A 16,449-nucleotide genomic window follows, 5' to 3' on the forward strand; every position below is an offset into this window, starting at 1 on the left:
ATTGGTAGCGTGGAAGAAGGACTGAAAGTTTCCACAAGTGGGATTTTCAAATGAATGAACCGGCTATGGCAATAAATGTGCTTTTTAAAAATAAATAAATAAATAAATATTTTAATAAAATTCTTATGGCGATTTCAATGAAATGATTCCAGTGTTTTAGTGGAAAGTTGAAAACTGGGTGTGCGTAATGTGTTTTGGAATAAAAAGACAAACACGTTAATTAGTTTCACATTTCAATCCAGTATATTTCTGTAAAAAGAATAATAGATGTACTTAGTCTCCTACGTCTTTCAGCGTTTAAACAAACAAATATATACTCTGGCAGAACAATATATATTTTTTTCGGCTTTTAATTTATACATATAAAGCAGTGTATCCAAGGACTTAAGGCGTTAACACAAATTTGCATCTCTTTGCCCACATCGTTTGATGCCAGACCATGAGAGTTAAATGCATTAGAATAGAGGCTCTACACAGCAGGGTGTATAAATAGATGATAAATCATTACAATCAACATTTTATTAACTATTAGCAAATGAAAATTAAATTTCCATGTTAAGCAACACAACATATCAATTCAATGACGTGGATCACAATTAGATACTGGAAACATTACTTTGATCACAATTCTTGATTTTTTTTTTCTTCTTTTCTTTTGGCTGTGCAAAAAAGGACCGCCATTAACCTGGATTTGAATCATTAGTCAAGTATGACAAAATGACTGCAGTATAAGTGGATTAGTACAGTACAGAACTTGAGATAAAAACAACATTTCAATAAAAAAAAAAGTTACATTTAAACCAAACAATGTTGAATGTTACATTGGGGTTACTGGGTTTTGTACTGCAGATCTTAGGTCTCTTGTGTGACCTGATATTTAAGCACAAAAACTGGTGTAGATTTCCACACATTTAAACCATGGCTAAAATGATTTAAGAATATATCCTTGAAAATGTTTTTTTTTTTTAATTAGTGAGGTTTTAAGGAAAGAGAGATCTGTACCTGCAGAAACTCCTATAATAAGGACATGGGTTGATGCTTGCAACTACTAACATGACAGGACTGTCCTGTACGGTCTGCACCTTTGGTTAGGTGTGCAGTGAATGACTGTGGGTAAATGGACAGATACTAAATCATAACAGAGCCTCTTAGAATCTGATTTGATTACCATGTACAACCGCAAAACACTCCTGACGACCATAAGGGCAACCTTACTGTCCACAAGAAAGTCACTGCAGTCAGTCTACCTACAAGGAACGTTTATGATAGGAATGACCTCAAAGTCCGTTGCTGTGGAGGCTATGTGAGGTCAGATCAGAGTTTTGTACTGTTGCGTTCCTGACCTCCCACTGATTGCTCAATCCCTCCTCACTATGCTGCCATTGACATCTGTGCCAATCTGACTGAGTGTAGGTGGGTCAGTCTGTTCTGAAATGTTCATGTAGTGACTCGCTCGTGACTGAGTGTAGAGGTAAAAAAATCTGTTTGTCAGCATTCAGAATTTTGAATTTACTGGTTCATCAACCAACAACACCCACTGCGTCACACCAAATAAGAGCGTCTGTTCAACCAACCAAGCCAAAGGCAAATGCAGTTCAAGAAGAGTAGCATGCACTGTTATTTTTAAATGATCCATCTGACCAGTGAGCTCTTCAGTCGCCTGAAACACTGTTCAGAGATGTTATCAACCGATACAGATCTTCTCTTCCAGTTGTTTAAAGTGAGGAACAGACAACACCAGAAGACATCTGTATCTGTACTTATTACTTTCTAGATCACAACACCTTTTAATCAGGGGGTCAGAGAAGATGCAAGAAGCAGAGGCATGTTGCAAACACAAGAAGACAAAGACAAAAAAAATTGACACAGATTCATGAATAAATGCCTCACGTTCCCACACACTGTACTGTAAAAAAAAAAGTGCAATTCCCAAAGTTATGCCCAAGGTTCGAATATTCGGAGGACTAGGAGCGCTAAGATGATGACGCTTTGATGTAAAGTCAGCTGATTCCCAGTTCAGCGGAGATGTGAATTATACTCCTGCTGCGATTAGTACATTATTCTCATTCTTTGAGAACTAAGGCTATGTACAAACTCACGTTTACTATGGCTCACCAGTGGGACTCCACAACACTTTGCTCCTTTATACAGTAATAAATATACTTATTATTTGACTCGATTTTCATTACTTCCAACTATGGCAAGATGTAATCTGGAACAATAGCATTTCATTTAACACAAAACAAAAAAAAAAAGTTCTGCTATTTTCTGCTGTTAGCAAAGCATTCGATATGCAAGGGTAAATTTATCGCCATCATATTTCACCAGATTGTTGACAGTTGCTGTGCTATGTTGTTAATATCAGGATATTAATAAGTCAAATGACGGCTGATGGATGATACCAGACACCAGACACACACACCTAAACCTACTGTTCTGACTGTGTAGAAGACATGACAGTTAATCATTGATTCTCAAGCAAATCAATTTGCACAATAATTGCCACGCTGGAGAAGCGCCTAACTTAGGAAACTCCTGATCAAAATGAACGCATACACTGGATGGAGACAAAGAGGTGGTTGGTTATGTAAACATTGATTAAAATACATCTCTGCCGAATGCTCTCTGCTGCTGTCTATGCTCTACTGAGCTGTCGCGAGTCAGTGTGATGGGATCACCACTTCAAGGCGTACAGTAGCTCCTGGGCTCTGAGCAGCTTGTGTGTGTGTGTGTATAATCATTCAGTAACCCAAACCAATGCATAAGTAGTTGTGCAATATTGATTGTATTGTGTTTTTCACAAACGAAGACTAATGGATTGTATTGTATATGCATGAAGAACCATGCAGGAAACAAGTTCAAACAAACATCTAAGTCGCCCTACTCCTCAAATCCATACAGAATCTTTTTTTTCTTCTTTTTTTTTCTCTCAACAGTGGCATAGCACTGTGAGTTCCTTTAGTAAGTAGTAAAAACAGGGCCATGACTGACACTGTTGGAAGTCTCACCTACAATCTCGTATGTAGGGAACCCGACAGCTGGCCAGTTTAGGACCCCATTAGAACATGGAGCCAGAACCGCTAGAATTCACGTGGAGACATCATACCCATGCTGTGGTTTGGAACAGGGAAACCACTGACAAGACCTGCTTGAAGCTTCTTTTGACAATTAAAACGGGGAGTAAAAAGCACACAAAAACAACTGTGTACATATCATTAACAGTCGCTAACCTCGGGTCGAGTCAAGTCAAGCTCAAAAAACATCTGGCACCACCACAATCCCTGGGTTCCCTCAGTGGGCTGGGCCATTCACATTCGGGAGACGAGTTTCCAAACAGGTCGGCGTCTCCCTGTGATACTTGCGATCCCATATTTCTACCACACAAAGGAAATATCCATCTGTGGGATATGTCTCCGTCCTGAACACAAGGGGGCAAGAAAGAAGGAGAAGAAGAAGAAGAAGAAAAAGGGAAAAAAGAAAGATGGTACAAAACCAACTCCTTCAACCTATATTGACGACAGAGTAGTCAGCAGTGGCCCAGGAGACACCTTTAGTACGGGTGCCCACTCTCCACACCCAGAGTTCAGTCTTACGGGGAGCCCCACTCTTCGACCGAGCGTAAGTGACCACCACCGTTCATTCGTGGACGTCCCAGATCTCGGAGAGCAGTGGCGGCAGTTTCTTGTCCTGGAGGCGCAGGGCAAAAACCTGCTCTGAGTGGACGCTGCTGAGGGTCCGCAGGCTGACCAGCTTCATCAGCATGCGCGGGAACATCAGGTGGTCCTGCACACATATGGAGGGGGGGGGGGGGGGGGGGGGAGCACACAGATGAAAGCCACGTAGTCACAATACCACACCATGCGTGTCACAATAATCACACCATACATGTCACAATACCACACCATGCGCGTCACAATACCACACCATGCGCATCACAATACCACACCATGCGTGTGTGTCACAGTACCACACCAAGTGTGTCGAAAGCACAGATGAGCAATCAATATGCTGCCATGCTGTGCCATTTGAGCAAAAAGAGCTTATTTAAAGCCAGGCGACAACTGTTGTTCGATAAAATTTAATTGCTGACGACAGACTCAAAACTGCAAGCTTTCATGATCCAAAAACCGGCACCAAATTGTCGAATAGAATGTCTGCTAGTTTCTATAACTTGGACATTAACGTCACATGTCACTGCAAAACAAAAATAAATAGACACACGCCATGGCAATACACAATAGAACTCAAACTCCAGTAGAGTTGATATCCAATCCTTTACATTTATATGCATTAATTTAGCAGACGCTTTTATCCAAAGCGACTTACATGTCAATAATATTACAAGGGCCATTGTCCGCGGACCAACTTGGGGTAAGTGCCTTACCTCAAGGGCACAGGCTACTTACTGCGAGCTAGCCGAGCTCCTGAGCCACTAGGCTACCATTGCCACAATCAGAATATGTGACAATGACTGCGCCATTTCAAATGTTTTTAGTACACAATAAGCTCCGTGACAGCCCAGCAGACAGAAGTTGTGTCGCTTTTACGTCAAATTTTACAGAGCGACACTTGTTGCCTGGCCTATAAATTTGCCTTTAGAAACACAAAATTTACAAAATAAAAATAGCATAATCACTGTAGCTTGCATTTTATTGCCACAGAGGATGTACACGTCTATTAGAATGTAAATACACCAATATCCAGGTAAAGCCAATGAATGCTCAAAATCACAGAGCCTTGCGTAATAGTCAGAGGCGATGGTGTGAGCTCTTCAACATGACTACTAGACTGCTGCTGTTCTGGAAACCTCCTGAGGCAATGCAGAGAAAGAAAAAAAAAAACTTTGAGAAACTACCAGGAGGTGGCAACCCACACACTTACCGCTGGTCTCTTAATCCTGATGTATGAATGCAGCAAGTCTACATACGGCTGTTGGAGCCTCTCCACTAAATCGTGGTCCTGCACGTTGGGCCGGTCTGAGGAATAAAAAAAGAGAAGGTCTCTGTCTTCAACTAGTTATGAGTGAGCTAGGCGTTATGCATATACATACAGAAGATGCTGAACACAGGCAAGTGAGGTGTTCAGCAGAATTAGAGTGGTTGGCTAACCTGCAGAGAAGATGTTGATAGCAATGAGTAGAGCATATTCAGCTTCATCCAGATGGAGATCATTCATGCCCTTTGAGAACTCAAAAATGGGGTTGATGAACTCAAACTGTAGACCTGCAGAGAAGATGGATGTTTTGCTTTCAAAACCTTGAAATGCCTAACAAATACCAATACAATACAATACAATACAACACAATACCTAACAAATACCAATTACAGGCCTACTGCAGGGTGTGGATTTTCATCTTGACTTTGGTTATATAAGATTAGATTAGATTCAACTTCATTATGCAGAGTACAACTACAAAGACAGCAACTGAACACTTTTGGTTTATAGGGTTAAACAAGGAATATGAGATGGTTTTAGGGTTTAGGAAAAACTGATCGCCTTTTTTTTTTTTTACATTTAATGGATCTAATATCCGATCAATTAATTGAGAAAATAATGGAGAATTGACTATGAATATAATTGCTAGTTGCAGCCCTATTCCCTTCAGCAAGTACTATGGTTTTGAACCTTGTATTCTCATTTTACTGACCTGCTTTGGCAAAGTCGTCCTTGTTGTAGCTGAAATCCTTCAGGAAGGTGATGCTCTCCAGGGCGGGGTCGTATCGCCGTGACGTTTCTAGCAGCATGATCTGCAAAACAGGAAAACACATCTCAGGGGTGGTGACTAGCCAAAATATATGAGCCTGCCACAACCAGACAGCAACCCCCTTCATTACTGTGGTATGCTGCTATTCTACTGGACACAAATGGGGTTACAGAGACGACAACTCAATTTATACAGCATCACATACTGCATACATTTGCTCTGACAACAGCTCCCCTCTCTGCATAGCATTTCCACGTCGCTATTTAATCCCAGTGAAACATCAGATGAAACGAATCTGGTTATAGCCACTCGCCAGTAGACAGAAGTACAGAACTGAGGCAAAAGAACCCACACAATCTGTTTGGCTATGCTAAGATATTTCTTATGAACCTCAGGGAAAGAGATTTAGATTCGCACTGGTCACTTGATACCAGAGAAGTAAAAATCCGGCTTCAGAAAGTCCTGCCATGTATTGGTTCTCCCTCTGCACTTAACACAGGTGATTTCAATAATTAGATGATCTACTTGGCTTAAGAGTTGTGCTTTAGAATCAGTTGATTAAGTGAATGGTTAAGCCATAAATGTGGCAGTACTTTTACTTTCTGAAGCCGGATGTTTTACCCCTCTGCTTGATATGACACAGCTTTAGAAACTGGCCACTTGGAGAGAGGATTGCTCACCTCAATGGTGGAGGTCTTCAGCAAGGCGATTTGGTCCTCCCGGGTCAGCTCCAGGAAGCCCGGCAGCTGCTTGGCAAAGTCCACTATCTCTTGCACGGACATGATGGCCAGCTCGGTGAAGTGGGCGAAGCGCTGCTGCCGGACCTCCCGGTTCAGCGGGTCCTGACTCTGAGGCCACGGCTGGGGAAAGGGGGCAGAGCGATCCGGTCAGACATATCATATCCTGTGTATTAGTCGCAGGACAGTGTTTTATGCAAGTTTAAAGAAACTAAACCATACTAAGACCTTATTAACTACCCCTAATGTTGCAAAAATCAATGTATAAGCCACGGCTAATAGTTGGGAAATTACAGTATATAATAATATATCAGTTCAAAAGTGCTTTTGAACACCTCTTTGCTGGGACAGGTCCGTTGGGCAAGATAAGGGTTACCAGTGATACAGTGTGCTGATTTGAGCTCATCTCAGGTCGACAGTTCTGTATAACAGGGTGCAGTGGCGGTCAGTGACTCACAGTGACTTTGGGCCGTTCCAGGAAGGAGCGCTTGTTGCACTGCTTCTGCATGGCCACCAGCTTCTCGATCATCTCCTGCTGCTCGGGCGCCAGAGGGGGCACCTCGGGGACGGGGTTGGGCGTGACCACCGCGGAGGTGCGCGCCGTCTCCTCGTCCTGCTTCTTCATCTTCTTCACGCGGATCTGCTCCTCAGACAGAACGCCTGCGCGCCACACACACAGTCTCCGTTACACTTAATACTGCTCATGACACGCCATATCCAACAACTACAGAGATTAGACTAGGTGTACAGCACACACACTCTTACGTTATCTTACCACAGAGGCAAAGACTAATACTAGCACTACTCACACCCCTCTTCTTAGCACCAGCTTAGCAAATGTACTTAATATGCAAACAATGGAGCTGGTTAGAGAGAAATGAGAGGCATGTGTAGTGTAAACATGTACAGTCATTTTCTGTGTATTAACTGCATTGTGTATAAGCCACAGGACAGTGTTTTATTCAAGACCAAACAAAATATTATTTATACATATTAATAGCCGAAGAAATTTTGCAAAATCAATGTACAAGTCGCAGCTAATAGTTGGAAAATTACGGTACTTGAAAGATCTTGTGCTGATGAACGGTTCTTAAGAGTTGAGTTTTGCTATACAGTCAATAAGAACGAGTGTTTTTGGTCCGTTCTATTGAAACCCAGTAGTCTTTGTCCTCTCGCACTGTGCCCTCTGAGTCCACACTTACTTTGAAACCGTGAATGAAAGTGTATGTAAACGTGTATACGGGTATGTATGTAGTGGATGTGTAGTGTACAGTATGTAAATGTGTGGGTATGTATGTAGTAGATCTATAGTGTATGTAAACGCATATTCAGGTATGTATGTAGTGTATGTAAACGTTAGACGGGTATGTATGTAGTATATGGGTAGTGTATGTAAACATGGGTATGTATGCAGTGTATGTGTAGTGGATGTAAACGTGTATACGGGGGCGTCATCTCTCCAGGGCACACTCACACTGCTCGAGCATGCCGGCCTCACGGCACTTGCGCAGGCGGCACTGTTGGCACTTGCGGCGCATGTACATGTCCATCTCGCAGCGGCCGCTGTTCTTGCAGGCGTACTGCGCGCCCTTGATGACGCTGCGGCGGAAGAAGCCCTTGCAGCCCTCGCAGCTCAGCACGTTGTAGTGGAAGCCCGAGGCCTTGTCGCCGCACACGCTGCACACCTCGTTGCCCAGCATCTTTGGCGCCGGGCCCTTCTTCCTCTTCACCGGCTGACCCTCTGCGGAGACAGACAGTGTTTAAAGAGAGGAAGTCCTGTCGCTTCGCTCCGTCTTCCGCTGATGGAAAAAGCAGGTTCAGGCAAAAAAAAAAAAAAAAAAAAAACAGGGCTGGGACTGTGTGAACCATCTGGTTTTTGCTAGCGTCTGCGCTTCGCGAGCTGACAGCACAGCCTACACTACTGTGGGAATTCGGATGGTTTGGTTCAAGGAAGGGAACAAAGAGAAATGAATGCATTTCCCACCTCTGCTTTTTTCAGCTGCAGTGAAAGCAAACCGCCAAAGACTTGAAACTGTACTGCATACACTATTCTGTATTGTGGACACTCAGAAATGAAGAACTGGGTCAAAGATCATCATTAATCTTTGCACTTCCCACAGTTAAAGGGAAATGACCCCTAATTGACAGTAAAAGGTTAAGGTTAAAGCAGTTAATGAAATGAGCTGAGCAATCATTTGAGACTACTATTGAGGTGTAGCACTCTTTAAAGGAGAGTTTTCAAATAGATCTCCATTTCTCGAGGTCACCAACATCATAATCATTTGAGACTACTGGTACTGTTGAGGTGTAGCACTCTTTAAAGGAGAAATCTGGCGAGTTTTCACACCGATTTCCGTTTCTTGAGGTCACCGAGTACTGTTGGTATGAAACAAACTGAAAATATTTGTTTTACCAAGCTCGAGTTGCTACAGCTAGCCGTTAATGCAGCCAGGCAGCTAGAGCACTACACTCTGGGGGCACGTACATGGGCGCTCACGGACATGCCCCCAGAGAATGGGGTTGTAGCTGCCTGACTGTAGCAACTCAATCTAGAGAAGAAAAAAAAACGATTTAATTGTTTTAAGGGATTTTTGTACCAACAGTACTCCAGAAACGGAGATCATTGTGAAAACTTTGTAGGATTTCTCTTTTAAACTGTATTTCACTTGCAGAATGTGCAAACTCTTGACATGACTAAGCGCTGAACGACTTACAAAAAGCGTATGTTTTTTCTTTTTAATGACTGTGTTATAATACATTTGTTTGTTTATCTTTGAAAAATCTTACTACTGGCAAGTCCTCAATGTGAAACATCCTACTTTCCTTTTCTATTTTCCTAAGACAACAAAAAATAAAAGGGTGTTGCCTTGTCTAAATGTGAAAAGACAGACCTCTCGGCACCAAGCACCACTCGTGTGTTAGTGCCTTCTGCTTTCACAAACCCTCATCCGTACAGTCAAACCAGTATGGCTGGTTCCGGTTACGGAGATCGCCCTCTGGCCAACAGGTGACTCCTGCTTACCTGCGTGAGCTGGTGGCGGGTCCGCTGCGGGGTCGCCTTTGATGTCACGGGGTTCCATGACCAGTGAGGCGGGCAGCTCCCCAGCGGCGTCGGAGAAGGGGGCCGGGGGGCCGAGAGAGACGAGCTGGATCTCGCGCTTCATTTCTGAGGAGAGGCTGTCCTCGCCCAAGCCGTCGAGCTGCAGTTTGTCATCTCCATCAAACACCTTACCGTCCCCTGCAGAAACAATCACATCTGCTGTAGAGCCCTGAATGCAGCATTTCTCTCATGTCGTTTTTTTTTTTTAAATCACCCTAAAAATCATTTATGCGTTTAGTGCAATGGTAGTGTAGTGGTGCTAGCATACAGCAGCCTGAACACTTGTGGATTCAATATCCGGCTTCTACCGTTATGCCCTTGAGCAAGGCACGAAGTCGCTCCGGGAACAGTGGCCCTTCTAATATAATAGACATACTCTATGCAAGTCGCTTTGGTTAAAAAAAACGTCTGCTAAAAGAATAAATATAAATGTCAGGGTTTTGGAAAAGAACTTCCTATGCATGCCTCTGAAATCCATTATTCTTGCTGACCAACTCATTGCAAAATTCAACACAAATACATATTTTTCTGATAACATTAGTGCAGCGAAAATCAAGTGATGGGTATACAGCAACATGAAGTATATTTGGTTACAGAATAAGTTCTCATCATTTTTAATCGCACCATCGTCATCATCTGTAGTTTAACAGCTCAGTGGCGATGGCACAACAATCGTCACAGGCTGAAGCATTAGCCTTCCAGGCAGGCTACACTAGACACGCAACCGAAGCGCTCCATTCAGAGAGTAAAAATTATTTTAGAAGACCGGTCTAATTTTTTTCTAATGTACGCATCACGTCACAGTGTAGCCAGTTTCAGCATACATTCCTCTTGAACGGAATGTATCGGTTACAAGCTTGGTATGGCCTGCCTGGTGCAGACTTTAAATGACAAACTCTACTATACCTCTGCTGAAGTAAAACAAATTATCACATTATACTATCCAATGAGACTGACTGCTGGAGGTAGTCATGTATTTCAAAACACCCTTTTAGTTCAGGACATTATACCATAGCATAGCATATGAACATCAGGCATATTGATAACATTTAACAAGAATAATTTGAAGCGTATATAAAAATAGCTCCAGAATAAAGACATTTTTGATTTAAATACTTGGAACATGTTCAAGCACTGAGATTTGAAAGCAGCTCACAGAAACAAGCGGACGCGGTCTCTTACCATGACCAACATCTGTGATATCAGCCGTAGTAAGGGTGGACATCTTCTGCACAGCAGCTTGTCATAACGAAGACTCCACGCCTGCAACAGCGGCAGAGGAGAGCATTCATTTATTTGGATTATTTGAATATTCATTAATTTGAAGTGATCTCCGCCTGTATTTGCTGTCGGCTAACTGTGGAAGTGAACTTCCTTCACTGTGCCCTTGACCACAAGCTGCACTCTGAGCTCCAACATCACACATCAAACAAGCCACCAATTTAAAGCCAAAACACATGTAAACGCAAAAATGCCAAGCTTGGTTATTTTCTACTAAATACTAAAACGACTTTAAAAATATGACTGCCACACATTGTGTGTTAGCAGCAATCTGTTGTCATTTCCGATCAATCTTAACACCTTTCTAAATATCTTTCGGAAATAACAGTGGAATCCCCACATAGGAATCATATAATAGATTACACCCACATCAACAGACTCCAGGATATGTCATAGGCTCATACTGTTCTCAAATGTAATGGAAGCAGAGTGGGCATACTGTAATATCTTGACTCACTTTCACTAGAAAGATGCACTGACACATAACAAGAGTAATTCAAGACATGTGTACTTTCCCCCACATTTAAAAACAAAATAAATAAATAAACAAAAATGTGTACAGCTTCTCTTCAGACATCTCATTTGAGTCCTGTACCTGCTCTCCAAAGTGTGTACATCAAATATTAACATAGCACTAAAAATGTTTATTTGTGCTGTATGCGATCTTGAATAGCGAAAGGATAGGAGAGGAGACAGCCATGTGCTGCTGGCTCTGGTGACAACTGGGCTAGAGGTACACTAACCCCTGGCTCTGTTGACAGGTTGGCTATGGAGGAGGCGCCGTAAACCCTGTCAGCAAGACTGAGCTTGAATCTGCTTTTTATTGGAGCAATGGTCTCATACTCATTTATCTAAATCACAACCATAAGCACTGCTTCTACCATAAAACTGAAAGAAATAAAACAGAACCAGTCTGTAAGGGGTCTGGCGTCATTCCACAATACATCTGTTTACAAGTCAAACGTAGCATACACTGAACATACGCTCACTCTGACATACCAGTTTATGACTGAATAAAATATGGGGGTTAGTTTTGTTTGGAGATGTGAAAATATTCAACTGAGCTCCAAGCATGTGGTGAGAGAGATAGAGAGACACAGAGATGTAGTAAGGGCCTACCCCTGAAGTGATGTCTTGTTATTGGTAGGCCATCTTGCCCTCGGCTCTCAGGAAAACACACGCTGCTTTGGCTGTCAGATGCGGTCAGCGGGTGTCCAACTGCAGGTCAGGCAGTCTCACAGCGAGAGGCCCAGGAAAATGAAATCCTCCAATTTGTCTCCACGAGTAGAAAACCTTTCCCCACAATCCTGTGGGAGGCAGGAAAAAAACAAAGGGGTAGGTGCAAGGGGGCAGAAGAACAAGAGGGATAGGTTGTATGAGTGGAGGAGAGAGAGAGCGAGAGAGAGAGGGAGAGGGAGAGAGAGAGAGAGAGAGAGAGGGAGATTTTGTATGTGTGGAGGGCAGAGAGAGAGTGAGAAAGGGAGGGAGAATGTGTATGTGTTTGAGAGAGAGAGCCAGAGAGAGATACAGAGGAGAGAGAGAGAGAGAGAGAGGGAGAGAGAGAGAGCTGGGGTTACTTTCGGTCATTCACATGGCTCTGAAATCCCCGCAGGGCCTGGAGCTCAAGTTGTTTCCTGTTTGAGTGTCTCCCTCCTCCTTACAAAACACTCTCGCTTAACAACGCATACACCTCCATGCCAGCTTCATCTCACACAGCGCTGCAGCTTAGCATAGAAAACCCTACTCCTTACACTGTGAAAATGATCCCTCTTCTGCCGACTGAAGAGGTGAACTCTAAGCTTCGTGCCTACTGGACACCTCTTTGTGAGCTTGTTTGCTGTACACAGTCTATCTGTTGGCTCGACATCTCTACTCTCAGTGACGCTTCCTGTCCACATATAGGGGCTTATAGCAGCAAAGACTTCTGGGTAAACGTTGGTCAGCTTTTGTTATAAACACTGGACCATCAACGCTGTGCTTTTCCATGTCATAGAGATTGAAGAAACGCTTGTTAATGGTGACAGGGTTCTCCTAGGTTGTCTAGCATCAGTTAAAGGAATCAGCTTAAGTCTCTTTATTCCCATGGCAAGTGCCGCAGCAGCAGCTAATTGGCTTTAAGAAGTCTCCAGGACATCACAGGTCAATTTGCAGTCCCCGTGTGCTGCCTGGTTTTAATCAACAGGTGTTGTCTGCGTTCATGGGGTGTCGTGCTGCTCTTGCTCGCAACTGTCCCACAGCTGCATCAGATGTGTTGCATCAGCCGCAGGTCATTCCCAACACTTCGGCCAGGCAAACCAAGGGCTAAAGTCCATGAAACCATAAGGCTGCTTCATCAAGGGAAAACAATAGATGAAAATCTCTAAATGCTGTGACTTTCTACCTTGTAGCGATGAAGAGCAGAAACTCATCTGCACTGTTGATTCTCTCAACATCCTACCACGCCGCAGATCAGTTCGTTCCCTTGAAAGCATGAGTCAGTCTTTTGAACTGTAATACCTTTGACCTAAAGTAACCCTTGCAGGTTCAATTTCTCCCTCAATGTTCTGTACAACTTATCAGTCTACAGTTACCTTTGACCTGGAAAAGACACTCTAGTACATTCAACATTCAAAGCAACCTGCATAGACTCAGAATGGACAGCATTTCACAACCACAATACGAGCTATAGCTAACAATAAGACAGCCACAAGTTAAATTTCATTGCTACTTTACAAAACGGGCTACTGCAACATGTGAAATCAATCCTCAGTGCAATGCAACATGAAATCACATCTGTCAATGCATTAAAAAAAATGAAAATAAAATTGCTCTGAGAATGAATGCAACCTCAAGACCAGCTGACAAAAGCAAGACATCTGGATAAGAGGGGAAGTTGCAATTGCCAAATATGATCCTCTACAAATATCTGAAGTCATGAGCAATTTAAGGAAGGACGGCTTTCCCTAAATACACGTCTGATGTAGTTCACCTCTGGCACTAAACCATGAAAGTCCTTTCGACTGGTAAGTAGAGTTTCGGTACCTCGTTTGGATTCACGTGAGTGTCAAAGTACACGAACTGGACGTGAGAGGGACATATTTCCCCTCGGAAGACAACGGCGATGTCCACGCTCTTGGAAAATTGTTGGCAGTCGTATACTATACAACTGATTACCTACATTGTTGTTCTAAGATCGTACTAATAGTGCGTGCGATGACGATATGTTAGCCAAGTACAAACAAACAGGCCTCTTCCGAGACAGGTTTCAACCAGACAATGTAATGAACTTTCCGAATCACTAACTCTACACATTCGCTAACTCATCCGTTGGAAAACAATTGTGTTATCTTGCTGACTACCTTTGTCATCTCCAGTTTCTTGGCTAGCTAAGGTTACTTCCGCTGTTTACATGGATAACTTTGATGGTGTGTTGTAACATTTGGCCACAATCCATGGGCTTAGCATTTCTTGCTGGCGACAAGGATTTAATTACACAACCAATATTCACTGAAAGCAACATTTGTCACATACGTTTTAATACTTTAAACGTTAACATGTAGCCAGTGCTAGTCAACAAACTTTTGGTTCACAACATGCAAGCACAAAACGTTATACCAACATTTTGCTGTCAAGCTAACAGTAGCCAGCCACCTTTGTTTAGCGTGAAACAAGCCTCTGTAATGACATTAGCTTTCTTGCTAACGTTAGCTTATATTTCTGAGCTCTTTGTAAAGTTACTACCGATGAGAATCAATCTAATTAGTCACTTCTACTGGATAACATCACAGGGATTTCGAGTATTAGTTACTTAGATGAAACTCTGCTGATAAACGATGTTACGGTTAACTAGCTAGATTGTCTTGTTTACTGTTTATGGCCAGCTTTAAAATGATGCCAAGTTAACTAACGTTAACATTAGCGTAAAGAAGCTGTCGACACTCAGAAAGAACTGTACATTGCAGGAGTAAAACTGCCCCGAGAATTCTGATAATGATGGCCAATGACAACATTTTAACAGGATCCAACGATGTGTGGAACCTGAAAGTCCAAACTACGAATAGCTAGCTGAGTTAACGCCTCTCAAGTAACATTTTAGCGACAGCTAAGCTAAGCTAGCAGCACAAACTCGTATCTTGTCGCTAACATTATCATACATACCTGGATTTGGAGCAGATCTTTTCTCTTGGTTCTTAAAACGATGGGTTACAACCAGCACACTTTTACAGGGGGAAACACAGCCCGACAATTAATGTTATAGTTTCGCATACCACATTGTTAAAACACTGTGCAATCGGGTGTTAACCAAAGGCCGATGGATAATGTTGTCATAAAAAATAAACTACAAGACCGCATTCATCTTGCGTAGCTACGCACGTTGTTTCGCCCACTCTGAAAAGAGCACTCACGCATGACGTCATCATGAGCGCACCGAAGAGGGTGAGGTTTTTATTTTCGGTCAGATTCCTCCTTTTGTCTGAAGCTCTCTGATGAAATCTTACTTCTGAAAGAGTATAAATCCCGACCTCATATTTGTTTTTAAAAAAAGGGTGTTAGGGTGCAGTAGGCCTATATGTGACAGTAAGCTTGATATTTTTCTTGGATGAGCAGTGAGCACCCACAACCATTCAATTAAAACAAATGGACATGGCATGGACCATTTTTTCTAATTAAAAACAGACACTGTTTAAAGCTCTTATAAGGTAAAGGTAAATGATGGGTTCCACATGACCATGCATGCTCACAGGAATTTATTTATGAGGGGAGATGTAGAGTTTTGCATTGTACAGTAATGTCAGATGAGACCAGTGCACCGTACAAAAATGTAGGCCTATTTTAAAGGAATATTGCAACATGTCATGAGCACGGAGGGCCTGCTAGTACTGATTGGTTGAACAGTCACTTTATTTTCAATTCCACATCGTGGGCTAGCCAAGCCAAGTGCCACTGCATTTAAAAATCAAATAAAATGTAACTGAGTGTTAGAGGGCTAGAACCGATTGTAACTATTCATATGAAGATGATTTGGGCCTATAAACACCAGGCCTGCATTAACATTAAAATATTTAGTAAAATCAAATACCCTACAATAGCAATATACTAAAAAATAATGACTTACTTAAGGTTCTAAATAACTAGTTAAAGTCTGCATAAAGACTAGAGTGATGCTGGACACCCAAGCCCTGATTTATAGGCCAGGGGTATTTCTGTGATGCTGTTGCTGTCCAGGTAAGATGCCACCGAACAGATATCTTTGAAGGAAGATGTCAACAATTGCTTTAAGCCGTTTTTCAAATTGAAGCACATTTAACACAAACATTTCTTTGTGCATTTTTTTGACAATTATATATTGAATATCCATGTTCAATATCCATGTCAAACATAGCTTGCTATAGATATTCCTTTTGGAATTAAATGATCAAGCTAGTAATAGCATACAAACCTGACACTGACATCCAAAGGAGAATATACCTGTTGTCTTCAAAAGGCCAGTGAGTGACAGCTGCTGGGAACAGCTCTGGCCTACATTAGAGAGAGTAGACAGGCATTCATTTTGGCGTCAGCTGGGATTGAGGCTACAACTCTCTATTTTAAATTAAGAAAAGCACTGTGGTAAGTGTGATATCCTTTTGACTATGGCCTATAAGATC

General features: G+C 42.4%; 1 protein-coding gene across 3 annotated transcripts; it reads right to left on the minus strand.

The window, feature by feature from the left end:
* Positions 1 to 220: 220 nt before the first annotated feature.
* Positions 221 to 15,162, minus strand: nr1h3 (nuclear receptor subfamily 1, group H, member 3). 3 transcript variants are annotated; one of them, XM_062550040.1, is made up of 11 exons: positions 14,960 to 15,162; positions 11,942 to 12,129; positions 10,724 to 10,804; positions 9,464 to 9,679; positions 7,916 to 8,182; positions 6,899 to 7,101; positions 6,385 to 6,564; positions 5,648 to 5,747; positions 5,109 to 5,222; positions 4,882 to 4,976; positions 221 to 3,783 (listed from the first exon to the last, which is right to left on the minus strand). In XM_062550040.1, exons 3-11 carry the CDS (start codon positions 10,764 to 10,766, stop codon positions 3,637 to 3,639), a joined length of 1,365 nt encoding a protein of 454 aa, XP_062406024.1. In that variant the 5' UTR covers positions 10,767 to 10,804; positions 11,942 to 12,129; positions 14,960 to 15,162; the 3' UTR covers positions 221 to 3,636. The 3 variants fall into 3 exon arrangements, with proteins under 3 accessions (XP_062406024.1, XP_062406025.1, XP_062406026.1); XM_062550041.1 differs by lacking the exon at positions 14,960 to 15,162 and adding an exon at positions 13,844 to 14,188; XM_062550042.1 differs by lacking the exon at positions 14,960 to 15,162 and adding an exon at positions 12,574 to 13,793.
* Between the last annotated feature and the right edge of the window lie 1,287 nt (positions 15,163 to 16,449).

This window comes from Sardina pilchardus, chromosome 11 (assembly GCF_963854185.1).
Source record: "Sardina pilchardus chromosome 11, fSarPil1.1, whole genome shotgun sequence".
Taxonomy (NCBI): domain Eukaryota; kingdom Metazoa; phylum Chordata; class Actinopteri; order Clupeiformes; family Clupeidae; genus Sardina; species Sardina pilchardus.

Bases quoted from the DNA above. Each gene is read 5' to 3' on its own strand.
- nr1h3 (XM_062550040.1), bottom strand. From the start codon at position 10,766: ATGTCCACCCTTACTACGGCTGATATCACAGATGTTGGTCATG. The intron at 8,183-9,463 runs GTAAGCAGGAGT...CTGTCTCCGCAG, and splicing joins CCCGCCACCAGCTCACGCAG to AGGGTCAGCCGGTGAAGAGG. The intron at 5,223-5,647 runs GTCAGTAAAATG...TCTTCTCTGCAG, and splicing joins GGACGACTTTGCCAAAGCAG to GTCTACAGTTTGAGTTCATC.